Source organism: Balaenoptera physalus (genome assembly GCF_965194825.1).
Source record: "Balaenoptera physalus genome assembly, chromosome: 13".
NCBI classification, from domain to species: Eukaryota; Metazoa; Chordata; class Mammalia; order Artiodactyla; family Balaenopteridae; genus Balaenoptera; species Balaenoptera physalus.
This window is the reverse complement of record NC_138892.1, coordinates 85,448,686-85,476,366: the sequence shown is the minus strand read 5'-3', so window position 1 is coordinate 85,476,366 and position 27,681 is coordinate 85,448,686. Positions and strand designations below refer to the sequence as shown.

The following is a 27,681-nucleotide window of genomic DNA, read 5'->3' as shown; positions in this document are numbered from 1 at the left end:
ATGGCTCTCACGAAGCTAAGTGTCAAGATGCTTCTGCAGATGAAGCCAGTTGGGAAGGAGCAAGAGTTGACAGAGAAAAACAATGGCTTTCTCCAAAACATCCATGTGGCTGAAGGCGCAAAGCAGAAGTAAGTCAGGGCTGAGCTCCCAGGGGCAGTTTCTGGGGTCCTGTCTGGAGACTTCCTCAGCCTGGTAGGACTGAATGACGGGATTTCCAAGTTCAGGGTTGGGGTTGACATTCTTCTCTATAATTCTTCTAATTTTGATCTCGCGAATATCTACTGTGGTAGGTCCTGTGAGATAGTAAAGGGACCTATGGTCATAAACTAGGCAGACATCAGTTGAATAGGAATGGTCAAGATTCTAGTCTCAATTTGTGAAAAAATGTTGATTGTTTGGTGCCTTCATCATCTTCACCTGCTAAAGATATAAACCATTTAATATGGTTTCTAGAGTAGAGGAAGCACACATTCATATAAATATTTGTTAAATATTTATACATGATAAAAATGTATACTAATATAAACCAATGGTTAACAACCTTTTTAAATTGGAAGAACTTTTCTAAAGGAAAAGATTTTCCAGAACCCCTCATATGTCAAAAATGCTACTATGATATCAAGGATGTTTTAAAATCCATTTATAATTTATTAATAACAGTAGCATATACATTTAGGAACATTCAGCAGTATTTACTGAATCTATAGAAATGTATATACATTCCAGGACCACTTTCTATCAGGGTAGGTATAGAATGCCCCCCAACTCAGGGTTCAAGACCCACAGATAGGAAACCACTGCCTTAGGCCTCCATCACAAGTATGTTGCAATTCATTCAAAAGTATACTTGAGTGTGTGAGTGTGTGTGTGCACATCTATACACATATATGCAGCCCAGCAAAATAACAATAGTCCAGTAGGGGATGGACAAGGGATTATCATAGCAAAGGAAGTACAAATGAGTTTTATACGTACAGGCAAAGATGCTCAACCTTACTCATAAAAAGAGATTAAAACTACAGTGAGATACCAGTTTAAACATACCAGATTGGCGAAGATCAAAAACTTTTCTAACACATGGTTTTAGAAAAGGAGTGGGAAAACAGGCACTCTCATCATTTTTGCTGAAAGTGTAAATGGATTTAACCTCTTCAAAGCATAATTTGGTAAAATCTATCAAAAATTTAAAATATATGTATCTATGGACCCAGCAATTCTATTTTTAGGGTTATCCAATGGATACTCTTGTACGTATACACATAGATATGTAGGGATATTCACTGCAGCATTGTTTGCAGTAGCAATTGAATAGAAACAGTGTCCATAAACATTAATAAAGAACTGATTAGCAAATTATGATATAGCCTCATGATGGAATATCATATAACAATTTTTAAAAGGAGGCAGCTCTATAGGTACTAATATGAAATGGACTCCAAGATAATATCCTCTCATTTGTATTAAAAAAGGCATGTATATATTTACATAAACATAGCTGCTTATTTAGGCATAGAATCTCTGTGGAAGAATAAAGAAGAAACTAGTAAATGTTGGGAGGAGGACATTTTGGGTCTAGAAATCATGATGGTAGCACAGACTTACTCCTTTCCTTTGAACCATATGATACTTTTTTAACTCTACTTTTTAAAGAAGGATATTTATTTATTATTTGTTTATTTTACACACACATTTGCATATACACACAAAGAGCTGCAATGGCTTCAGAATTCAGAATCTCACTTTGAATCATTTATTGATTCAGTCAACAAATATTTATCCAGCCTCTCTATTCCTATCTCATGTAATGCACTACACTAGACATTATTCACACAGAATGAAATCAGTACAAGAATAGCAGGTGCTCTTTGGGGCCGGAAAGATCCAGTGTTCCCCCTCTAGAGAAGTTTAGGGCAGGCCTAAACTATAGACCGAAGACGTAATAACAGTATCTTTTTCAGTTGTGTGACTTACAGTTTACTAAGGGAATTTACCAAAATGGACCGCATCTTGGACAGATCAGATGATGAGGACATTTTCTCTGAAAACTCTCAAACTGACTTCCTTCATGATTTGGAGACTAAAAAATGGGTAAGGGACAGACTTAAATGTCACAGTGGGTGAAGAGAGGAACTTCATATTTCATATCTCAAAGCAGCAAGGATATTATCTCAAGGTTTCTTCATAATAGGTGTGAGATGTTCAGGGCTTAAAAATCAAGACGGAGGCATTCTCTCCTCTGAAGGCTGCTGTTATTACACAAGGGACTTACTAGTATTCCCATACAAAGAATTGCACATTACCTTATTTTTTCCTTGGGATTTGTGAAATAACTGTGACATTTTTTACCTCAGAGCAAATTACTGTATGTAGAATTGCCCCCTGGATTGCAGATTGTCTTCCAATAGATGCATTAGAGAGATCCATTTACTCATTTTAAATTGAAGTATGGCTGATTTAGAATATTATATTAGTTACAGATGTACAGTATAGTGATTTAGTATTTTTACAGATTATACTGCATTAAAAGTTATTATAAGATATTGGCTATAATTCCCTGTGCTCTACAATATATCCTTGTTGCTTATCTACTTTATACATAGTAGTTTGTATCTCTTAATCCCTTATTTTGTACCTCCCCCCTTTAGTTAATCACTAGTTTGTTTTCTACATCTGTGAGTCTGTTTTTGTTTTGCTATATACGTTTGTTTGTATTGTTTATTAAATTCCACATGTGATATCATACAGTATTTGCCTTTCTCTCTCTGACTTATTTCACTAAACATAATATTCTGTAGACCCATTCATGTTGCTTTAGATGGCAGAATTTCATTCTTTTTATGGCTGAGTAGTACTCCATTGTGTGTGTGTGTGTGTGTGTGTGTGTGTGTGTGTGTGTGTATATACAACATCTTCTTTATCCATTCATGCTGATGGACACTTAGGTTGCTGCCATATCTTAACTATTATAAATAGTGCTGCTATGAATATTGAGGTGCATGTATCTTTTTGAATTAGTGTTTTCATTTTTTCTGGATATATACCCAGGTGTGGAATTGCTGGATTGTATGGTAGTTCTATTTTTCGTTTTTTGAGGAACCTCCATGCTGTTCTTCATAGTGGCTGCACTAATTTACATTCTCACCAACTATGTACAAGGGTTCCCTTTTCTCCATATCCTCACCAACATTTGTTATTTGTAGACTTTTTGATAATAGCCATTCTGACAGTTGTAAGGTGATATCTTGTTGTTTTGATTTGCATTTCTCTAATAATTTAGCAATGTTGAGTATCTTTTCATGTTCCTGTTGACCATCTGTATGTCTTCTTTGGAAAAATGTCTATTCAGGTCTTATGCCCATTTTTGGATTGGGTTTTTTGTTTGTTTTGATATTGAGTTGCTTATATATTTTGGATATTAATCCTTCATCGATCATATCATTTGCAAATATTTTCTTCCATTCAGTAGGTTGTCTTTTCGTTTTGTTGATGATTTCCTTTGCTGTGCAAAAACTTTTAAGTTTAATTAGGTCCCATTTGTTTATTTTTGCCTTTATTTCTTCTGTCTTAGGAGACAGATCCAAAAAAAATATTGCTACAATTTATGTCAAAGAGTGTTCTGCCTATGTTCTCTTCTAGAAACTTTATGGTTTCCATTCTTACATTTAGGTCTTTAAACTATTTTGAATTTATTTTTGTATATGGTGTGAGGGAATGTTCTAATCTCTTTGCTTTACATGTAGCTGTCCAATTTTCCCAGCACCACTTACTGAAGAGACTGTTCTTTCTCCATTGTATATTCTTGCCTCCTTTGTCATGGATTAATTGACCATAGATGTGTGGGTTTATTTCTGGGCTCTCTATTCTGTTCCATTGATCTGTGTGTCTGTTATTGTACCAGTACTGTGCTGTTTTGATTACTGTAGCTTTGTAGTAAAGTCTGAAATCTGGGAGGGTGATACCTCCAGCTTTGTTCTTTTTTTCTCAGGATTGCTCTGGCAATTCAGGTTCTTTTGTGGTTCCATATAAATTTTAGGATTATTTGTTTTAGTTATGTGGAAAATGTCCTGGATATTTTAAATAATAGAGATTGCATTAAATCTGTAGATTGCTTTGAGTAGTATGGCCATTTTAATAATATTAATTCTTCCAATCCAAGAGCATGCGATATCTTTCCATTTCCTTATATCATCTTCAATTTCTTTCATTAATTTTTTTATAGTTTTCAGAGTATAGGTCTTTCACCTTCTTAGTTAAGTTTATTCCTAGGAGTTTTATTCTTTTTGATGCAGTTTAAAATGGGATTTTTTTTACTTTCACAAAAAATATGGAACATTTCACGAATTTGAATGTCACCCTTGTGCAGGGGCCATGCTAATCCCTATATTGTTCCAATTTTAGTATATGTGCTGCTGAAGTGGGCACCCATTTACTCTTAATTCAGTCTGAACCTCTCTCAGTCTGAAATTCAGTCACCCAGCTGACATGGAATGGAGAAATTTGGACAAAATGCCTGAGATTGTCCTGGAGAGGGTTTATGCTTTCCTTTAGTTGAAAACAAATGCATGGCCAAGACCCCTTTTATTATTTATGAGCAGATCTCTCCATAGATTCCCCAGGCTATTGGCTATAGAGGAAGGTGGTTTCAACCAGTCAGAAAAACATACAGAAATGATAGAGTGGGTATTTCCTACTCCTAGGCTTATCCAGCCCCCTATGGAAGCTCAGGATTCGTCTCTTTGTCTACTTCTCTTTTGAATACATTTTGGATTTGAGGATGGCTAACTCTACAATCCATAGAAGGAAAGGTCCTCAAAGAATATCCCAAACTGGACTTAACCTTCAAGGACTCTGCAGTAAGGAAAGAAAGAAACAAAAGAAATAGAAGGGGATAGAAGGTGTGAAGGAATGGAGTTAGACATGTGGAGTATAGATAATAATAAGACAGACAAAAAGTGGAAAGAAACAGATAGACAGATACTTGTTATAAAAAAAAAGAATAATAGGAACTGAATTAGAAGAGTAGTCTTAGGATGGGAACAGAAAATAGGGAAATTGAGGTGATCGTAGGGATGATCTTAGGGAACACATGAATTGAAAGTATAACTCTATAAATAGCGTCATCTGATTCTTTGCAGGGGCCTTGTCCCTGGACTCCAGGTAAGAGCTGCTACCATTAGAACTACTTTTCCAGGACAACTTCTCTGTACTTGTGGTTCAGTGAGCCCTGCTGAATCCTGTTAGTCAGTGAATGGTGATATCATCACTTGTTGGCCTAGGACAGAATAAGTCTAATTAGATAATAAAATTATTCACTCTGTAAGAGTTTATCAAATAGTACACACTCTCAGAGTATAAGGCATTGTTAGACTATTTCTTACAAACTTCAAATCAGGGCATAACGGTTTAACAAAATTTTTTTTTTAATTTATGATTGTATTTCTTTATGTTTGTTTATATGGAAAATTCTATAATTACATAAAAATAAACCATAGGCAATCACATAATTAACAAATAATTATTAAAAAATTTGGCTATCTGCTAACAAAAGGACAAATATATGACTTCTTTAGGAAGAAACCTTATTCTCTTATTCTCTGAAAACAAACCAGGAGGTCTCTACTTTGCATAATCTTATCTTCGTCTTTTTTTGAATTTATTTATTTATTATTTTTGGCTGTGTTGGGTCTTCGTTTCTGTGCGAGGGCTTTCTCTAGTTGCGGCGAGCGGGGGCCACTCTTCATCGTGGTGCGCGGGCCTTTCACTATCGTGGCCTCTCTTGTTGCGGAGCACAGGCTCCAGACGCGCAGGCTCAGTAGTTGTGGCTGACGGGTCTAGTTGCTCCGTGGCATGTGGGATCTTCCCAGACCAGGGCTCGAACCCGTGTCCCCTGCATTGGCAGGCAGATTCCCAACCACTGCGCCACCAGGGAAGCCTTATCTTTGTCTTTTATAAGAGAAAGATTTAAAGGACAGGTTCAGAAAATGGACAAAGAATTAAGAGGAGTAAAGAAAAAATTGTTGGTTTAATTAACAAAATAGGCTCTTTAGCCAGACTGCCAAAGCTGCCATGTCTAACCATCCAAACCCCCTAAAATACTTAGAAGTGAATATTTTGCTCTGGTTTCACATTGCTAATCCCTGGCACTGCTACATACAGTGTCGATTTCGGATGCCAGGTCAGTGAACAAACTTTCCTATTTCCTGCTTTTGTTTGCATCTCTCACAAGCAGAATGTATTTGACTGTTTCTGAAGCCTATTTATTCTAAAAGCACTTTCTGAGGATCCCCTATGTGCTAAGGTACATATATATAAAATCCTTTCCCCTCAGTGAGCTCACACGCTAGGAGGGACTCAGACAGGAACGTGGCTGTGTAAGATCCATCCTAGAAGTAGCAGATGAGCCATGAGGTACACGGGAGGGAGGGCTGTACAGGGAGAAGACTGGCGATATGACAACTGAGGTTTGAAGGATGAGCTGGAGGGAAGAAAAGCGTTTCAGAAAGAAGGAACAGCACGTGCAAAGATATTGAAGCCAAAGAGAAACTGTGTTGTGAGAGAGGCAGGGTGCAGGAAAAGGCATGACAGGCAAGCAGGCAGGCAGGACACTGAGGTAGGGATAGAGCAGCGTGCAGACGGGAAGCCAGGACATCAACAGGAGTCAAGAACTGACTCAAAGTAGGGCCCTGTCTGGGCTGCCATGAGCAGTGATGCTGGGGGGATGGGAAAAAAGTACACCGATTTAAATGACAGGTATTAGTGGGTATGCACAAAGTGGATATAACATAGGTAATGAAGAGGGAAAAGAATGTCTCCCGTGGCAATTCAAGAACTTCTTTCAGGTTTCTGGCAGAGGCATCTGGATGGATAGGGAGACCATTTGCAAGGATGGGGACCCGAACAAGGTAGAGGGGAAATATGATGAGTTCCATTTTTTACTTTCTGAGTTTGTGGTGCCTAGGAAACATCCAAATGGAGACGTGAGCTCGTCAAAGAGCTACATGTAAATGGAAAATAATGCCCTTAGACTGTGTATTTCGTGCAAATACACGTTTAGTCTGTTATTTAAAAAACACACACATTTCTTTATGTGTTCAGTCCTGCAGATTTTAAAAACTCTTTTTGTTTCTACTTCTGCCTTTTGACTCTTTTGCAGTATATTAACCATTACCGTGAAATGACTGATAAAGATAAGAAATATCACCATCGATTATTGGACATAGAACTCTAGAGATGATCTGGCCCCATTTTCTTACTACAGGTCAGGAAGCTGAGCTTTACAGTGGTTAAGTGACTTGTTCAACACCCACAGCAGTAGAACAAGACTTAGACCTCTGGTCCTCTGGTTCCCAATGTGGTATCTTTCTCTATATCACAGTGTTTCTGCTGCTTTTGAATATCCTGGTCAAAGACTTGGTGGAAAGAAATTGAAATTGTGGATGCTTTTTATTTATGAAGAGGTAGATAAGAGATAGTGGAGTCACATAATACTTGGAAAATCTAGCCTTGGTTTCTTCATCTGTAAATGTGATAATAAACCTACATCACTGGTGAGGTGACACTGGGTTGTGAGAGCGCCCGTGGTAGGGACTAGGTATTCTTTAATCTGAACCCGAGTCCTAAATACAATTCCATGGTTTTGGAATCAGAAAACCTAGTTCAAGTTCTGGTCCATATACTTACCAGCCATGTCGACTGGTTTCCTGTGGCAGCTATAGCAAATTAGGCTAGGTGGTTTAAAACCACACACACACACAATTGTATTCTCTCTTAGTTCTGGAGGCCAGAATTCCAAAATCAAGGGGTCAGCGAGCCCACGCTCCCTCTGAAGGCTCTTGGGGAGAATCTTTCCTTGCCTCTTCCAGGTTTTGCTGGCTCCAGACATTCCTTAGTTTGTAGCTGCATAAACTCCAGTCTGCCTCCGTCTTCACGAGTTTCTCTGTGTCTTTTCCTCTTCTGTTTCTCATTAGGACACTTGTCATTGGATTTAGGACCCACCCAGGTAATCCAAGATAATCTCACCTCAAGATTATTAACTTAATTACCTCAGCAAAAACCGCTCTCTTTTTCTTTTTTTTTCCAAATAATGTCACATTGTCAGGCCCCTCATATTAGGACATGGACATATCTTTTTGGGGTCATCACTTAACTCACTACACCATATGACCTTGACCAAATCACTAAATAGGAATGGCCTAGGGGATTTCAGTACCTGCCTTTATCCACCTCAGGGCTATCATGAGAATTAAAAGAAATGATGTACATGAAGGCAATTTGTAGAGGTATGTGAATGTTATTCCTGTTGACTTGGTCAGTGATTTACACAGATATTCCAATAAGAAACTGATCTGTTCTCTCTACTCTCCACGTCCCTGCCCCAGCCTTCCTCTGTCACAGAGCAGGAGGGCATGTCAGCCTATCTGACAGATGCATCAGAAGACTCCAGCCTCAGAGGGGGCTATGTGCTTGCCCCCAGAGAAGGGGGCATGGGTACCATAGAGGGGCCACCACCTCTTGTGATAACCCTTTTGTTCTGCTTTGCTTTCTTCATGATCTTTATCAGGATATGTTGGAGCTGGAGGCTGGGCACGACCAGGACCTGCAGAGTGAATAGGATGAGCAAGGAAGAGATCACGTTCAACAAGAAGATCCCCAGGCGTCCGCATCTTTGCAGTTTTCAAAGGAGAACATCCCTGAATGGTAAGCCCTGGAGTGTGCAAGAGGGAACATTTAATAATGTTTTGTGGAGGGGAAAATGAAATTTAGCAGAGAACTTAGGGACAGCCTAGAAGATTTAAAATCCATACATGTCTTGAACCATAAAGCACTCATGTGCACAAGTAACTACTTACATGTTCCAGCAAGAATGCCGAAGAAGGACATTTCTAGGGATGTAGGAAAAGCCATGGAGTTCTCTTTACACACTTTTCTTCGGAGCCTGGGATTAACGCATGTCTTATCACTCTCAGATAACTTTCTAGAGATGAAAATTATTATAATTACTATTAAAAATGTACCGTTAAATCCTTATGGACCCTTTCCCTATTGTATAACTTCTTCTCCTTCACCAAGATGCAACCACCATCCTGAAATATTTAACATTCATTCCATACAGGGAAATTAAAAATATATCTACATTTTTTACTGAATGTAAAACATGCTTTGTCTTCTCCAGCCTTATGAAGATCTGTTAAAATGGATGTTAAATAAATGTCCAAACTCCTTTCTTGAAGCCTAAGTGCCTACCTGGCCCATTTTGGTGACAGAAAATGAATAAGCAGACCAATTTGCCATCCAGAGAAAGAGGGTTTCAGGCTTTCCCATTTTCTACCTTAAAATTGATTGTAATACTATTTCTGTAGGAGTCAGGAGAACATGTTCTTCCAGCTAAACCACTGGAATACACAGATGGGTCCACAAGTGAAAGAACTTGGAGCTGATCACATAGGCTGGATGGAAAAAATTAAAAGTATTATACAAAAAATAAACCTAACAGAAAACACAGTGAAGAGGTAATTGTAGGGTGTCAGGGTTGGTCAGAAAATAATGAAAAGTTTCATAGCTTCAGAAACTTAAGAAATTCTGGGTTTAAGGTGGTAAAGTCTTTAGGATAATAAGTTATCTGCATCTTTGCTCTCTCTTCTCTCAAGGGAAGGACTTCCCTCAGAGGCTCTCTCCTTGAAGCCACATTAATAGTTATCAAAAGGACGTGTTGAAGTTCCCAATGATCCTTGAGTTTTATTCAGTATTGTCCAAAGGGATCCAACCAGTATGGCATGAAAAAACTATTAAAGTTTATTTGTTAATGCATATCTGAATTTAAGTGGAAAGTTTCAAGATGAAACAGAAGTGATGAAGTTGTTATTTGTCCCGTCACTGGTATAAAGAGAGTGGGCTTTGGAGTCAGAGGGACCCAGGTTTGAATCCTGACATTGACATTTCTTGGATAGGGTAATCAACCTTTTCTAAGCCTTGACTTTCCCTCTTCTATAAAAAAGGAGTAATGACAGCCACCTCATTGGTTTACTGCGGGTATTAAATAAAATACCGTATGTAAAGCATTTAATACAGAGCCTGGTACATAATAAACAATTAATAAATGGAAACTATTTTTAGAAATAAATTCCTCTGGCCTTCTGAACCTTCCTGCCACATTCGAAACTCTTTCCTAATGCAGGGCTACTCTTCTAGATGTTTCTTTACCTTTCAGTTAAATATCTTCTTTACATTCAGTTAAACATCACCATACCTGACAGCTAAACATCTCTTCACATCAGCCTTATCCTGACTATCCTATTCAAAATGGCCTTTTGTTTTCTTCCAGAGCATGAATAATATTCGGATTTTAAAAGATTCTGTGTTTTTATTAATTCAAATTCTGCACATTAAAATTTCTTTCCATTTTTGAAACTAGTGCAAAATTCACATACACTAAAATTATATCTTTTATTCCATTATATAAATATACCACAGTTTATCCATTCACTAATTGAGGCACATTTAGATTATTTTAGCAATCATGAATAGAGACACTGTAAACATTCACATGTAGTTTTTTGTGTGAACACATATTTTTATTTTCCTTGGGTAAATAATCAGAAGTTGGAATGCTGGGTCCTATAATAAGTGTATGTTTTTTTTTGTTTTTGTTTGTTTGTTTGTTTTGGCTGCGCTGGGTCTCAGTTGCGCACTCAGGATATTTTGGTTGCGATGTGCAGCCTTCTAAGCTGCAGCACGTGAACTCTTAGTTGTGGCATGCATGTGGGATCTAGTTCCCCAAGTAGGGATCGAACCCAGGCCCCCTGCATTGGGAGTGCGGAGTCTTACCCACTGGACCACTAGGGAGGTCCCAATAGGTGTATGTTTATACTTGTAAAAAACTGACAAACTGTAAATGACTATGATATTTTGCATGATGGCTACTTTCTTGCTGCTTTCTCCTGCAGTGGGGAGAGAGAGTTCTAGTCTTCCTCTTCTTATAAGGATATTAATCCCATTATGGGGGCTCCACCCTCATGACTATATCTAAACCTCCCTCCCTCACTAAGATCCCACCTCCCAATACCATCCCATTGGGCCATTGGGGTTTCAAAATATAAATTTTGAGGAGGCACAAACATGCGGTCCATACCAGGTAGAGATCAAAGTTCCTTTTTTTTTTTTTTTTTTTGCATGTGTATATCCCAAGATCCCTTTCTTTTTTCTTTTTTTGGCATATGCATATCCAGTTGTTACAGCAACATTTATTGAAAAGAGTTTTACTTTTCCTATGGAATTACCTTACATCATTGTTGAAAATCAGTGGATCATATATGTGTGAATCTATTTCTGGATTCTTTATTCTGTTCCAATAATCTATATGTTTATACTTTCAGTAATACCACACTACCTTGATTACTGTAGCTTTATATTAAGTCTTGAAATTAGGTAGTGAGCGTTATTCAATTTTGTTCTTTTTTTTTCTAAGTCAAATACTAATTTTTATTATCTGATAATTTTTTTCTTTTTCTTTTCTTTTTTTAAAAATTTAAAAAAATTTTATTTTTTATTCAAGTATAGTTGATTAACAATGTTGTGTTAGTTTTAGGTGTACAGCAAAGTGATTCAGTTATACATACACATGTATCTATTCTTTTTCAAATTCTTTTCCCATTTAAGTTATTACAGAATATTGAGCAGAGTTCCCTGTGCTATATAGTAGGTCTTTGATTTTTGTTCTAATTTTTCAAAATTGTTTTGGCTATTCTAACTTTTTTTTCTGCTTTTCCATGTAGATTTTACAATCAGCCTGTCAATCTTGCTGTAATTTTGGTTGGAACTACCATTAATCTATAGATAAATTTGGGAAGAATTAACAGTTTAGCAATATCAACTCTTCTGATTCATGAACACAGTATTTCTGTCTTCTTTGATTCCTTCCATCAGAGTTGTATAATGTTCGGTGTACAGATATTTCACATTTTGTTAGATTTACACCTAAGTATTTCATGTTTTTGGTTTTATTATAAATGGTACTTAAAATTTTTCAATTTCTTATTGTTAATAGCTAGTATATAGAAATACAGTTGACTTTTGTATACTGACTTTGTGTTGTGACCTTGCTAAACTCATTTATTAGTTCCAGTAGTTTTTATAGGTTATTTGGGATTTTCCACATAGATAATTATGTCATCTGCAAATAGAGAGAGCTTTCTATCTTCCTTTCCAATCTGTATTCTTTTTACTTCTTTTTTTTGCCTTATTATACTGGCTAGAACTTCTAATACGATGTTGAATAGGAGGGGTGACAGCAGATAGCAGACCTACTTACTTTGTTCTCAATCTTACAGGAAAAGAATTAAGTGTGATATTATCTGGGTTTTTGTCTGTTGTTTGTTTTTAAAGATGCCCTTTCTCAGATTGAGAAAGTTTCCTCTATTCCTAGTTTACTGAGTTGTTTTTAAAATCAGAAATGATACTGAATTTTTTCAATAGCTTTTGCCGCATCTATGAATGATCATGTTTTTTGTTTGTTTATAAGTCTCTTGATATGGTGAATTATAGTGATTGATTTTTGAATGCTGAACCAGCCTTGAATTCCCAGAATAAATCCTCCTTGGTCATAATATACTATCCTTTTTATATGTTGTTGGATTCAGCTTACCAAAATGGAACTTTTACATGTATGTTAATGAGAGATATTGACCTGCGTCTTTCTTTCTTGTAATGTCCTAGGGTTAGTATCAGAGTAATGCTTGCCTCATAGAAAAAATTGGGATGTTTTCACACACTTTCTATTTTCTGGATGAGTTTGTGTAAAACTGGCATAATTTCTTTCTTAAATGTTTGGTTGGATTCACCAGTGAAGCCATATTGCCTGGAGATCTTATTGTGGTAAGATTTTTAACTACAAATTTAATTTCTTTACTGATATATAGGGTTATAGTGCTACTCAGGCTATCTACCTCTTGAGTATATTTTAGTGGTAGATTGTATCTTTCAAGGAATTTGCCCATTTCATCTAAATTGTCAAATGTATTGGCCTAAAAATATTAATAATATTCTCTTGTTATAATTTTTATTTTGAAATAATTATAGATTCACAGGAGTTTTCAAAGAAATATACAGGATAGTCCCATGCACCCTTTTCTCAGCCTTCCAAATGGTAACATCTTGCCTAACTCTAGTATGCCATCAAAACCAAGAAATTGATATTGGTATTATCGACCAAGCTTATTCAGACTTCACTAGTTACAAGTGCACTCATTTGTGTGTGTGTGTGTGTGTGTGTGTGCATAGTTCTATGCAGTTTTATCACAAGTGTAGCCTCTTCTGTCACAAGGAGGCACAATCAAGATTCTAACCTGTGTCATTGCACAAGACTCCTTTGTGTTACCCCTTTATAGTCACACTCGTTCTCTCCCACCCATCCCTAACCCCTGGCAAGACAAATCTGTTCCATGTGTTTATAATTATGTTATTTCATGAATGTTACATAAATCCAATCATGCAGTTATGTAGCTTTTTGAGACTGTTTTTTACAGTCAGCATAATTTCCCTGAGTTTCATCCAGATTGTCACATGTATCAACAGTCCCTTCCTTTCCATCACTGAGTAGTATTCCATGGCATGGTTCATATATATATTCTCTCTAGTTTTTGGCTATTATGAATATAGCTATTTTGAACATTCATGTACAGCTTCCTGTGTGAAAACAGGTCTTAATTTCTCTGGGATAACTGCCCAAGAGTGAAATTGCTGGGTCACATGGTAAGTTTGTTTTTAGCTTTGACAGAAACTGCCAAATTATTTTTCAGAGTGGCTATACCATTTTATGTTCCCACCACCAATGTATGAGTGATCCAATTTCTCCACATCCTTACTAACATTTAGTGTTATCACTATTTTTCACCTTAGCCATTCTGGTAAGTTTACAGTGATATCTCATAGTTTAAATTTGCATTTCTCTAATAACTAATAGTGTTGAACATCATTTCATGTGTTTATTTGCCATCTACATATCTTCTTGGTGAAAAGTCTGTGATGTCTTTTGTTCATTTTCTAATTGCAAGGTTTTTTTTAATGTTGAATTTTGAGAGATCTTCATATATTCTAGATATAAGACCTTTGCTGGATATGTGACATGTAAATCCATTTAAGAGAGTCTTTGGCCAAGCAAAAGTTTTAAATTTTGATGAGGTCCAGTTTATCAATGTTCCCTCTTATGGGTAGCGCCCTTGGTGTCAAGACTAAGAACTCTTTGCCTAGTCCTAGGTCCCAAAGATTTTCTGTGGGTTTTTTTTTCCTAGAAATTTAACTAAGCTTCCATTTTAGTCATTTTACATTTCTGCTCCTATATCCAGTTAGGACTACACTTCTTTACTATTATCTAGATTACTTAGAATGTTTTTTACTTTCTTGAATTGCATTTATGACTTCCCATTCCACCACAATTACTACCCAAGTGTCCTCTTATATAGGAGTAGGATTTCATTTTTGAAAGGTCAAAAATGATCTTTCAAGATCAAAAAAGATGATCCATTGGGGATTTTTCTTAAGCCACAGGACTTAGTCCATCTCTTGGTGTGTTTGTAGCTTATTAAGTGAGGTGATGTCCCTGGAGGACCAAATTGAAAAGCTGAAGTCACACCAGGACCTTGACTCTGATCAGGGGGCAAACATTGAGGTAAGCTGGAGGCCTGGAAGAAAATTTGGGAGGTTGTGGGGACTCTACCACCTCTTCCCACCCCATTTATTGTTTAACAGGTCATAACAAGAATTAAAACCCATCTTCTGTCACAAGGAGGAGAGCTCTCTGGTGGTCAGTTCTGAGCACATTTCACCTGGGTACCACCACTTCTATTCTCTAACAACACTAAAAGTGTAGATTTTTCTGTTCTACCTAGAAACTCAGTCAAATTTGGCAGGTTTATATCTCGATGCCATTTAAGATAATGATGAGTTCCTTAAGGGAAATCTTCTCTTAATATTTGTATCCCAGCACCTAACAGTACAGAGAAAACATGCAGGAAATACATATTTGTGAAGAACTGTATCCTTAGAATGTAAGAGATATATTTGTGTTTGTCTTTGATGCCTTCATGAAGAGTTCTTGTGTTAGTTCTCACAGTCTCCAAAGTTTTCCTGTTGTTTTGTGTCCTTGCATTTCTTAGAGACTCTTTTCTGAGAAAGGTTTAATTTTCCCTTTTTAAAAGAGTCACAGAATGTTAGAAAAGTAGTGATCAACTTTGGATAAGAATTAGACTTCAGAGCCCTGGCTCGTAGTTTTTCTTCTCTAATAAACTTCAGGCATTTGAAGAAAAGCCTATAAAAATGGAAAAAGTCTGTGTCTAACTACCTCTTTTTATTGAAATTGCCAGCCTCTGCTTTAGTTCAAGCCAAATTTAAATTAAGTGGATTTCGAAAGAAGTAAAGGAGAAAAATGCCTCTTTTATTGTTGGAAGGTAATATTTATTTAGACCCCTCCCATATTAAAAGCCATCTACAGATAAGCACAGATTTTTCACTGAGGAAAAAAACCCAGTTTTTACTAAGATTTAGTGCAACATTTTGACATAGCAACCTCATTTTGTGCTAGTTGAAAGTCAAGAGTTTTACCACTATCTAGGGCTTTGGAAATTGCAAACTATGAAGAAAGGGAAGAGGACAAGGGCCAAGAAATATTCTGCTTTAAAAAATGTCCTCCAAAAGTCAGCAGTATTACAGGAATGAAGATTTCAGCAGGAGGAAAGGATAGGGAGGGATGGATATCAAAAGAATGAAGAGAGTAAGATAGAAGAGCACAGAGACAAATGAAGGTGAGGTGAAAAAACAAACCAACAAGGCTTGGATAATATGAAAAGGGAAAAGAATCTGAAAAAGAATGGGTATATGTATATGTATAACTGAATCACTTTGTTGTACACCTGAAACTAACACAACATTGTAAACCAATTATACTCCAATATAAAATAAAACATTAAATTAAAAAATATAAATAAATAAATAAATATAAACAGACATATTTTGCAAATGCAAAAAAAATATGAAAAGGGAAGGCATCACAAATACGTATGGAGATTCTCTCTCCTGGAAATATACAGCTTTGTATACACTCTAAAAAAATGGGCACAGACTTGAAAATTAGAAACAGCCCAAATATTCATCAACTGGTAAGTGGATAAACTGTGGTTTATGCTACATGATGGAATGCTACTCAGCGATAAAAAGGAACGGATTTTGGGCTTCCCTGGTGGCGCAGTGGTTGAGACTCTGCCTGCTGATGCAGGGGACACGGGTTCGAGCCCTGGTCTGGGAGGATCCCACATGCCGCCGAACAGCTGGGCCAGTGAGCCACAATTACTGAGCCTGTGCGTCCGGAGCCTGTGCTCCGCAACAAGAGAGGCCGCGATAGTGAGAGGCCTGTGGACCACGATGAAGAGTGGCCCCTGCTCACCGCAACTAGAGAAAGCCCTCGCACAGAAACGAAGACCCAACACAGCCATAAATTAATTAATTAATTAATTAATTAATTAATTTAAAAAAAAAGGAACGGATTTCTTAATCATCCAACAACATAAATGAATCTCAAATGCATTATGCTAAGTGAAAGAAGCCAGACTTGGAAGATTAGACTCATGATTCCACTTCTGTACCATTCTGAAAAAGGCGAAACCATAGGAATGAAAAATAGATTAGTGGTCACTGGAGTCCAGTGGGGAAAGGGAGGAGGAGATTGACAGAGGGACACAAGGAAATTTGGGGTGTGATGGAAATATTCCACATCTTGTTGTAGTGGCGATTACATGCCAGCGACAGTATGCCTATGTCAAAATTCATAGCACTGTGCACTTTTAAAAGGTGAGTTTTACTCTACGTAAATTATACCTCAATAACTGTGACTTAAAAAAAATTTTTTTTAACTCTTTTCATTTTTTAAAAAATATTTATTTATTTATTTATTTTTGGCTGCGTCGGGTCTTAGTTGCTGCACGCAGGCTCTCTAGTTGTGGCATGCGGGCTTAGTTGCTCTGCGGCATATAGGATCTTAGTTCCCTGACCAGGGATCAAACCCACATCCCCTGCATTGGAAGGCGGATTCTTAAACACTGGACCACCAGGGAAGTCTCGACTTTAAAAAACTGACACAAGTTCTGTCCTAAGACTAAAGGCTGATGGGAAAGGCTGCGTAAAAACAAATACAGTAATATAATAAGTAAGAAGTTTTAAATATAATTGTTACAGAAGCAAAGTCAGTAGGAATGGCTCTAGGTTTACTCTGGTGGAGGGAAAAGTGAAGACTGTTAGAAATAAATATAGGAATGGCAAACAAAGAGTGGGAAAATTAAAGGAGAAGTAAGTTAATAATAATAATAAAGTAATATCACATGTATTGACTCATTTATTTTTCATGAGTCAATAGAATGACTCAGAAAGGCATGAAAGAGAGAGGAGGGGAAGACTGGTGAAAGTATTTAAACACGCACAAACACACACACACACACACACACACACACACACACACACACACACACACCAGAAACAAATTTAAGAGACCTTTAAGCTGAGGAAAGGACTTCGAAGTGGCCTTTGGGTGTTGCTTGATATTGAGCCCCCAAGTCCACGAAGCTTTCTGAAATCTCCATATGAATATAACTTTCATCCTGAGACTGACTCCTATCTCAGTTATCTTTGGTACAATTATCTTTGATAAGTATTGTGTCAAGATATTTACTATGTAAATAAGCTAGGGCACCATGTAAAACGTGATTAGTATCTCACAGCTCCTTTCTAAATAATTAAATCACACAACTCTGGGGCTGGTGATGAATGAACTTGTTAAAAAAAAAAAAAGGGGTGTAGATTATACATCCTCTATAAGCAGTTTGAGGGTAAACATTCACAACAAGCGCAATGCCTAGCTCAGTGGCCACTTACACAGGATGTAGCCAATGATGTCTTGTTGATTTGATTTAATGTTGATTTTGGAGATCAGCACCCAGAACAGTATGCAAAAAAAGTAGCTTCTATTAAATCTCAAACTATTTGATCATGAATGAGTATTCTTCTAAAAATCGTCATTTGTTCTGTTTCAATTCCACACATCATTCATTGCAACTTTTGTTCTATATCCTTTAGTTTTAAAGGAGAAGATCATGGAAATTAAAAAGCAATTAGGAGAAACGGAAAACAAATTTGTCCAGGTAATGATAAAATGTCTTTATAACTAAGGAAGAAAAACGGTTCTTCAAAGAAATCTCAAATTTTAGTGAATGGAATCCAAAATTCAATGGAAGAGACTCAGAATTTTAGACCTAGACGGGAACTTACTATTATTTAGTCTACGCCCTTATTTTCAGAAGAGAAAAGCGTAACTCAAAAACATGAAGTGACTTGTTCATATTTCCACATGAAAAGAACCAGTCTTATCCTTGCTCCCCCATTAAAAAATAGTTTTTCTTCTAGCAAAAGTAATGCATGCTTATTTTAATAATTAAAACATTATAGAACTAGTTCATATAAAAAAGAAAAATAATCCCACTCCCTCAAAAATAAAGTGAACATTTTAGTATATTTATATTCTTCTAAATTTTTCTATACATATATTATCATATTATTATTATTTTAATGGGATTATATTATATACATTGTTTTGCAACTTGCTTTTTTTCACTTAGCATTTTTTTCTTCAACAACTTGCTAGGCCACTAGGTGTCATTTTACTTTTTCACTGTTTATGTGATGTAGGATTTGATTTGGGGGTTTATTAAATTTATTTTGTTAGCTATTTGGGGCTTTATAATCAATGTTTACCATCACAAACTATGCCTCAGAAATCCATATCTTTTCTTGCTTTTGCAAGTACTTATTTAAGAATCAATTTCTAGAAATGGCACCTCCAGAACCCATCTTTCTTGAATCCCAGAACACTCTTTTTTTTCTACTCTGGCTTTGCTTTTCAACATATCCTGCAAGTCAGTTATGGAATGATTAATTAAAAACCTTTCAAAGCATTATTTACTCAGGACATATGTACAGTTGGCATTCACATCTTAGAAGAGGGTGGTTTGCTTTCAGCCCATGTCTTGATCTTACTGATAGAAACCAACCTAAACCACCTGTTCTCTCTAACTGACAACTTAAAGGAAACATGGGAAGAAAGGAGGAACCGGACACTTTTTGCGGACAGCTCTTTTGCTAAACCATAAGGCCCAGGTATTCAAACTAACATAATGATGACTTACATTTATATATTATAAATTAAAAATATTTAGAAGAAATATAGTTTTCTTTTTTTCTCAGAAACATACTATGTTTCTCCAACTAGTGTCCTGGTAGAAGTTTAAGGAGCAAGGAGAGAGTAATGGATAGAGAAAAAGATGATTTATAATAAGAGAGTAATGGATAGAGAAAAAGATGATTTATAATAAGCTGCTATTGTGTAAATTTATATTTTAAAGTATTGAAAATAATTTATTAATCTTTTGGTGATACCTCCTGCAATTTATCATGATTGCACCATGAATTTGTTCTAAGAGGAAGGATTTTAATAAATAAAATAAAAGTAAGTTTCAATGAAGCCTGTTTACAACTAAGAGGTATCAGAATGAGTAAGGTTTTATTGTATAAACCAAAAAATATAACTTCCATTTTATCCAAAATTGTGGGTGTCTTTTCAGGAAGATACTTGTAATGAAGCTCATGAATTAAAGGAAAAACTCGTTGCAAGAATAGAGGTAAGATTTCACAGTTACACAAGTTCAAATAATGATAAAATAAAATGATTTAAATCTACATAGAGAGGTAATTCTTACCCTAGAAGTTGAGAGTGTGCCACATACAGGTCTCTTTGTAGCCTTTTCACCTCTTCTCCCCTCCTGACGTTCTGCTTTGGGCGGACAGAAGATCTCACAGGTGTGGTGTACTTCCAGGCTCTCATACCCCTGGGCTGCTTCTACAGTTCCTCCACCTGGAGCTTATCCTCCATGTCTACATATTATCCACTCTTCAAGGCTCAGCTCAAATGTCCTCTCATCTCCCAGACCTCCCCTAATCTCCCCTAGCCAGAAAAATGACTCCATCTCGGAACTCCTCCCACAAGATTTTATATATGGAGGTAAATGTGAATGGCTGAATGAAACAGTGAATGAAGGAATCAACCTGTCACTTGTTCAGAGGTGCCTAATCATCCCACCTATCTAGATAGAGTAGATGTTCCCACCACCAAACCTCAGCTACTGTGTCATCACATTATTTACTTTCTCTTTAGCATGTAGTCTATAATATCTAATGTATATATGTGTTTAGTTGTTTATTGCTTGTCACCCAACCCCTGTAAACGCACATGTAATTTTTTGCCCATTTTGTTAAAAAACGCATGCGCAATAGAATGCCCATTCTTTGTCTATTTTGTTACCTGCTGTATCCTAAAATAGTGCCTGGTAGGAATCAGTCAATAAATATGTTTTGCATAGCTGAACAAATTGAATAGATGAATTCAATAAAAGGATAATTATCTTTCTATCTGAATAATCCAGTAGTTAAGAATTAGCAGGTGGGTTTCATTTAATTTTTACCATGGTGCTACCTCACTCTGTGAATGTGTAAGTTTCTTAGGTGAGTACGCACCTGCCAGTGACCTCCTCACATGATTCATATGTGATTGCAATGTGGGCCCCTGAAGTGTTCCAGAGGAAAGGCACTCTGCATCATCTCCAATGAGAAGGGCAGACATCTAGAATCATTTTTCTTTAATGATTCCTCTTTTTTTCCCAGAACTTTTGCAAGGACATAACTCTGCTGACTACAAAGTTGGGGATGTACCAAATGCAAGAAGGGAAAACAGACTCTCAGAGTCCTGAAGAAATGGGCATGGAAGCAAGGGAGCCCCTGCTTCCTCAGGCTTCACCACCCCACTTAGGGCAGAACTCTCCTCCCTGCATTACAATGTGGTAAGTTAGAGATAGGGACCTCTGGGGGCTGACAGAGTCCCCAAAATGAATGGACTATAGCAAGATTGAATTTCCTCAAGGGTTGACTAAGAATTTATCTTTTTTTAAAATAAATATTTATTATTGTTTTTTAAAAGTCTATTTGTTTATTAAGCCATAGTATTTTTCTTCTTATTTTTTAAATTGTCAATCAGTATTTTCTTTTACTTATTTATTTATTTATTTATTGACCGCATTGCACGGCTTGTGGGATCTTAGTTCCCCAACCAGGGATCGAACCCGGGACCTGGCAGTGAAAGCACCAAGTCCTAACCACTGGACTTCCGGGGAATTCCCAAGACATATACCTATTGCATTTGATATATAGATAATAGATATTTCTTTCTTATTGTTTTAGATAACTATATATACATAAATCTTAAAGGATGGTGTCTGCAAGTTATGATGCAGCCATCTCCACTGAAAGAACGTACCTGCTAAGCTGATTTGAAAAACCTTTGTTTACTAGACAGGATACCTCTCCCTTGTATGATATTGAAGATGTACATACTGTCAAATTCTGACTCTTTGGATCTCTTTCTGGAGATGTCACACTATCATATATGCCCTGAGTAGTACTCTCCTCTAAGAAAGCTTTTTTTTTTAGCTTTTTATTTTGCTTTATTCTTTCACTAGAGAAGATGTGAAAGTTAAGTAGAATCTGGCTATGTTTTCACACGCAAACATATACGTGCACAGATACTGAGTTAAATCAATTTTATAAAAATGTAATGAAAATGGTATAAAAACCATTTTATCTCTTAAAAAAGCTTTTTTGATTCTTTAATCCCCAACCACCAACCCAAGCAGAGTCTTCAGCTCTCTCTTTTGAGTGTACACACTGTACCTGACACATAATCCTGACAAAGTACCCACGGCATATTATTGCAACTAAATTATTTCCATTGTAGTCTTCTCTTAATACTCCATGGGCTACTTGAAGGCAAGATCTGGATCACTGGGGGATATGAAATATAAAATATGTTCATCATGCTCAACAAATATTAAATTAATTAATTTATTAATTAAATTAATAAGTGAAGAGTAATGTCAGTGGTGGAGTAAAGACCCCAGAAAATCTCCTCCTCCATAAAATCAATGAGAGAGCTGGAAAAAATTGTCAGAATCAACTTTTTCAGAATTCTGGAAATTAAGGATTTAGTATCCAGACTCTATAAAGAACACCTAGAACTCAACAACAAAAGGACAAACAGCCTAATTTTTAATATGAGCAAAAAACTTGAATAGACATTTCTTTACAGAAGATACACAAATGGCCAAAAAGCACATGAAAACATTTTCAGTGAAAAAGCACAATGAAAACATTATTGGTCATTGGGGAAATGCAAATCAAAATCATGAGATATTGGGAATTCCCTGGTGGTCCAGTGGTTAGGACTTGGTGCTTTCACTGCCAGGGCCTGGGTTAGATCCCTGGTCAAGGAACTAAGATCCTGCAAGCAGCACGGCACGGCCAAAAAAAAAATAAAAAGAAAGAAATCATAAATCATAAGATATCACTTTACACCACTAAGATAACTGTAATTAAAAAGACAGACAATGACAAGCATTGGAGAGGATGTGGAGAAATCAGAATCCTCAGACATTACTAGTGGGATTGTAATAGGTTAAACTGATTAAATAGGTGAACAAAATGTGGTATATCCACACAATGGAGTATTATTCAGCCACAAAAAAGAATAAAGTTACCTATACATGCTGCAACATGAATGACCCTTGAAAACATTACACTAAGTTAAATAAGTCAGACCCAAAAAGCCACATGTTATATGATTCTATTCATATGAAGTATTCAAAATAGGAAAATCCAGGTAGATAGAAAATAGATTAGTGGTTGCCAGGCCTACGGATTGTGGGAAATTGGGAGTAACTGTTCTTTTGGGGAATTTTGATGAAAATTTCCTGGAATTAGATAGTGGTGAAGGTTGTACAACCTTGTGACTAAACCAAAAGCCACTGAATTGTACACTTTAAAGGGTAAATATTATGGCATGTGAATTATATCTCAAAAACAAACAGACAAATAAGTAAATAAGTGAATGCGTTTTGATGATCACTTAATTGTGTTATATGGGCAGTTAATCCAGTTGAACTGGCCATCTTTCATCACGTCATTACATCCTAGTTAAGATTGCCTGAGACCTTGTCCAGTCTCTTGTCAGAGAACTGGTAACACGCTGGTTCCATTTAAGCATATTTATACATTATCTTTTTTGAGGAGGTTTATCTTACAGACTAAGTCAATCATTCTGTATCAATTTTGCTGTTTTTAGCTTCAGAGGGTGGCCTCTTTCTGGTATTATCCCCAATCCCTCAGTTCCCTTATAGTCTTCCCCTATGTATTGACCACAAATAATGTGAACATTTTGGAAAAAAAGATTAAAGGTTTTATGCATGGCAAGTTTTTTTTAAAAAATTGAAGTATAATTGATTTACAATGTTGTTATGCATGGCAAGTTTTGAAAAATAAATAAATAAATAGTATTCAAAAGTCAAAAGAATGTTTTTATTCTTTACAGAAGATAAATTCAAAATGAATAATACTATTAATGACACTAACCTTTGGTTTTTATACAGGTGATATCATGAAAAAACTTATTTTGATTTAGTAGCTATGAAGTTTTCCAAAGAAAAATGTCTGAGCCTTTTAAAATAAATATTATACATGTTCTTTTATTTGCTGAATAATAGAAAACAAATTTTTAACTTTAAGTTATATAGACTTGTAAATAAAAATCAAGTGATTCAGTAGTATCAAGAAATAGGTCTGAATCCATCCATACCTGGAGTGTTCATTGAAGGAAAGGGAAAACTAGAAGGATACATTCTAAACCAAAAGAAAAACAAACCAAATGAAAACAAAATAAAAGAAAAAACAAAAAATTAAAATAAAATAGAAAGAATGAATAAATGAAAGGAGGAAAGGTAAGAAAGAAAGAAGAAAACTTAGCTGATTATATTAAAGTGATGGGATTATAGTTTTTTCATTTCTCTGTTTTCCAAGTTATCTATAATTTAGAAAAAAGCTATTTTTCTCTTTAAAAAATTAATGTTAGGACTTCCCTGGTGGTCCAGTGGCTAAGACTCTGTACTCCCAATGCAGGGGGCCTGGGTTTGATCCCTGGTCAGGGAAGTAGATCCCACATGCCGCAACTAAGACCTGGCACAGCCAAATAAAAAAAGTTTTTTAAAAATTAATGTTAAAATGTGTTTCTTTGAGAATGTTCCAGCTTAGTATTTCTGAAGATGATTAATTTTGGAATTTAGGAAGATAGTATTTATTTACTAGATATGTTTTGGTAGTGAGTCATTTTTCTTTTCATAAGAAAGAACAAATCTGGATTTAGTGCTCCCTGAGGACAGGACATCTCTGCTTCACCTTAGCAGCCATCAAAGCCTCTTCATAATAGAGTATTTTAAGAACATTGGCTCTTTAATAAATGTGTGAAGTAGAAGCAATGATTTGTGTAACTGCCAAGAGATAGCCAGTGGCAATAATGCCAAGAAACTTGGCTCAGGTTCATGGAATCCACTGAGTTGGGTCACAAAATAGATCCATAGCTAGCTTTAACTGTGCTCTAGACTTGCTCTTCTGAAATCTATTATAGAAGGTAATTATATCCAAGCAACTGGATTATCTGTGACATTTCTTTTGTTCTTTGTGTTCTTCTGGATTTTCCAGATCTTCTACCCCAATCATGTATTGCATTTATAATTAGAAAATAATAACGCAAGGACTTCAAAGCAAATAAATAAAATACAAAAGGGGCATGTCTGGTGCTGGGATAAAACTGTTGATAGAGAGAGCTGAATTCCACTTGTCACATGGTATTTTGTACCCTGATAGAGCTGAATTCCACTTGTCACATGGTATTTTGTACCCTGAGGAAAATCTAACTGCCCGTGCCTTTATTTCCCCCCAAATAGGCATCCTATACCTCACAAGTGAGGTAGAGATGGCAATAACTACTAGAGTGTGAGAAGAGCATTTCAAAGGAAAGAGCCCCACAGTAACCCAGGGATTCATTGTTTCATGGCTTTAGAATCTTAGAATTCCAGTGCCAGCCCTAGGATGGACTTAGGTCCATCTACCCCAAGTTCCTTCTTTTGCAGATGTCAACAGTGTTTAAGAGAAATTGTTACTTACTTGAATTTATAGAGCTACATGGGTGGAGGAACCAAGAGTCACATCAGTGTGGTTTTCTTTGGAACGTTTTTTTTTTATTCGTTTGTTTGTTTACTTATCTATCGATTGATGTATAGCTGATATATAATATTATATTAGTTTCAGGTGTACAATATAGTGATTCAATACTTTTATAGCTTATACTGCATTAAAATTTATTACAAAATAATGGCTATATTTCCCTGTACTATACAATATATCCTTGTTGCTTATTCATTTTGTACATAATAGTTTGTGTCTCTTAATCTCTATCCCTATCTTGCCCTTTCCCCCTTCCCTCTCCCCACTGGTAACCACTAGTTTGTTCTCTATATCCTTCAGAATGTTCTTAACACATTCTGTTAAGATGTTTTTCTTTCCTTCTAGGAAATGTGCACTGAGGATTTTCATCATGTTTATGTCCTCACCTTCACTGGACTTTCATGTTACATACTATTTTTTGATGCTACCTTTATATTTGAAAAGGTGCTCCCTGCAATGCTTGGGTGCCGCAGAATGTGGGAACTGCGGGAGATTATTGCCCCTTTCTTGAATTTGGAAGTGGAAGACTTGTTACCCTCCTAAAGATAGTTACCCTACTGACTTTCTTCCTAATAAAATTCTGGCTGTTCTTATATTACAGTGGTAAACTTATTTTTTAAAAAACACTATAGGGTGTTTTGCAAAGGACATTGTAGTTATGTGGAAATTGGTTGATAACAGAAAAAATGAAAACAATTTATCTTTATCCTCATGACTCACAATGACATCTTGAATCTTTGCATGCATTTTTAGAAACATTTCCTTCAAACCACTAGCCTCTCTTCTCCCCCACCCCCAAGGACACTGAGACTATCAGGCATTAGCTTTCATGGGTGGTTATTTCCCCCATTTTGACCTCTGATGTCTCAGAAAAGAAAGCACAGAATTCCTCCCCATTTTTACTTCAGTCAAATTGGGTCCATATTTTTTTTTTATAAGTTTATTTATTTTATTTTTTGGCTGTGTTGGGTCTTTGTTGCTGCGTGCAGGCTTTCTCTAGTTGCGGCGAGCGGGGGCTACTCTCCGTTGCGGTGCACGGGCTTCTCTTGCGGTGACTTCTCTTGTTGTGGAGCATGGGCTCTAGGCACGCGGGCTTCAGTAGTTGTGGCACGTGGGCTCAGCAGTTGTGGCTCGCAGGCTCTAGAGCGCAGGCTCAGCAGTTGTGGCACACGGGCCCAGTTGCTCCGCAGCATGTGGAATCTTCCCGGACCAGGGCTCGAACCCGTGTCCCCTGCATTGGCAGGAGGATTCCCAACCACTGCGCCACCAAGGAAGCCCAAGTTGGGTCCATATTTTGAATATAGTGGACATTCTTTGGTCTCGCTCCCTACCATTCATTTCTCCTTTTGGTAACAGCACCCTGATTTTGCTTTGAAAGAACTTTCTTTTCTCAGTGGGCATAGTTATAGGTGGCTTTTCAGTCTTCCTATTGTTCTCTGTTCCTGTCTTCCTATTAACAAGAAGAAGGAATGTTCCCTGTCTTCCTATTAGCAAGAGTTGGGGATATGCTGAATCAGACATTCTCTAAGAATAAGAATTTTGAGAACAATCATACAAAAAAGGAAAATGATGGGAACTTCAATTTTGTGAACTAGCCCATGTCTTTTTCTGCTTAAGGTAGCCAGAGTTGGTTCTGTTGCATATTTAAAAAGGAAGTCTAATTGATACAGTAGTTTTGAAAGCCAGACTGGAGCATTTTTATCCCTAGCTTTGTAGGTAATGGGGAAATAGTGAACATTATTTGCAATATGAAAAATAGTTATAATTGAACTGTGCAAGATTAGTAGAACCATGAAGAATGGACTGGAGTAGGTGGGCAGATAGTTTGTGAGAGATCAGTTAAACGGCCATTCAGTGGTTCAGGTGAGCTAAAGAGGTGGGAATGGGGATAAAAAGAAGATGATGGGAGAGGTAGATATTGTAAGGGTGGATTTTATGATATTTGCTTGCGTGATGGATGTGGGGTTGGAAGGATGCTGACAAATGGAGGTGTGGAATGCAGTTCAGTTCTCCTCACATTGAATAGGTCTGGAAGGATAGATACTATTTTCATGGAAGAGATTGAGGAAAAGGCATTTCAGAGAAAATAACAGCATGAGTAAAATTTGAGCCATGGACAGAGGCAGAATCAAGAAACTTGGTTGAGCAAATTGCTCAACAAACCAGTTTGTATGTTCCTTTTTTTCTTTAATTAAAAAAATATTTTGGAATTCCCTGGCAGTCCAGTGATTAGGGCTCCGCTCTTCCACTGCAGGGGGCAGGGGTTTGATCCCTGGTCAAGGAACAAAGATCCCACAACCTGCGTGGCGTGGCCAAAAAAAAAATTTATACAATTTTTTTTTTTTTTTTTTTTTTTTTTTAAAGAAGGCAGCACTTCATATATTTTTTTTTTTTTAGAAGGAGGGACCTAGTATTTTTTTTTTTTTAATAAAGTCTCTTTATTCTTTTTTTTTTTTTTTAATTAATTAATTAATTTATGGTTGTGTT

General features: G+C 36.5%; 1 protein-coding gene across 1 annotated transcript; it reads left to right on the top strand.

The window, feature by feature from the left end:
- SMCO2 (single-pass membrane protein with coiled-coil domains 2) lies at window positions 1-27,510 on the top strand (the record flags this gene model as incomplete). The annotated part of the gene is given in 11 exon segments (XM_082419936.1): window positions 1-128; window positions 1,974-2,088; window positions 8,561-8,608; window positions 8,612-8,697; window positions 9,360-9,509; window positions 14,572-14,662; window positions 18,123-18,179; window positions 19,656-19,712; window positions 20,752-20,927; window positions 25,540-25,565; window positions 25,568-27,510. Coding segments are annotated over 11 exon segments (1,104 nt in total). The 3' UTR covers window positions 25,738-27,510.
- Between the last annotated feature and the right edge of the window lie 171 nt (window positions 27,511-27,681).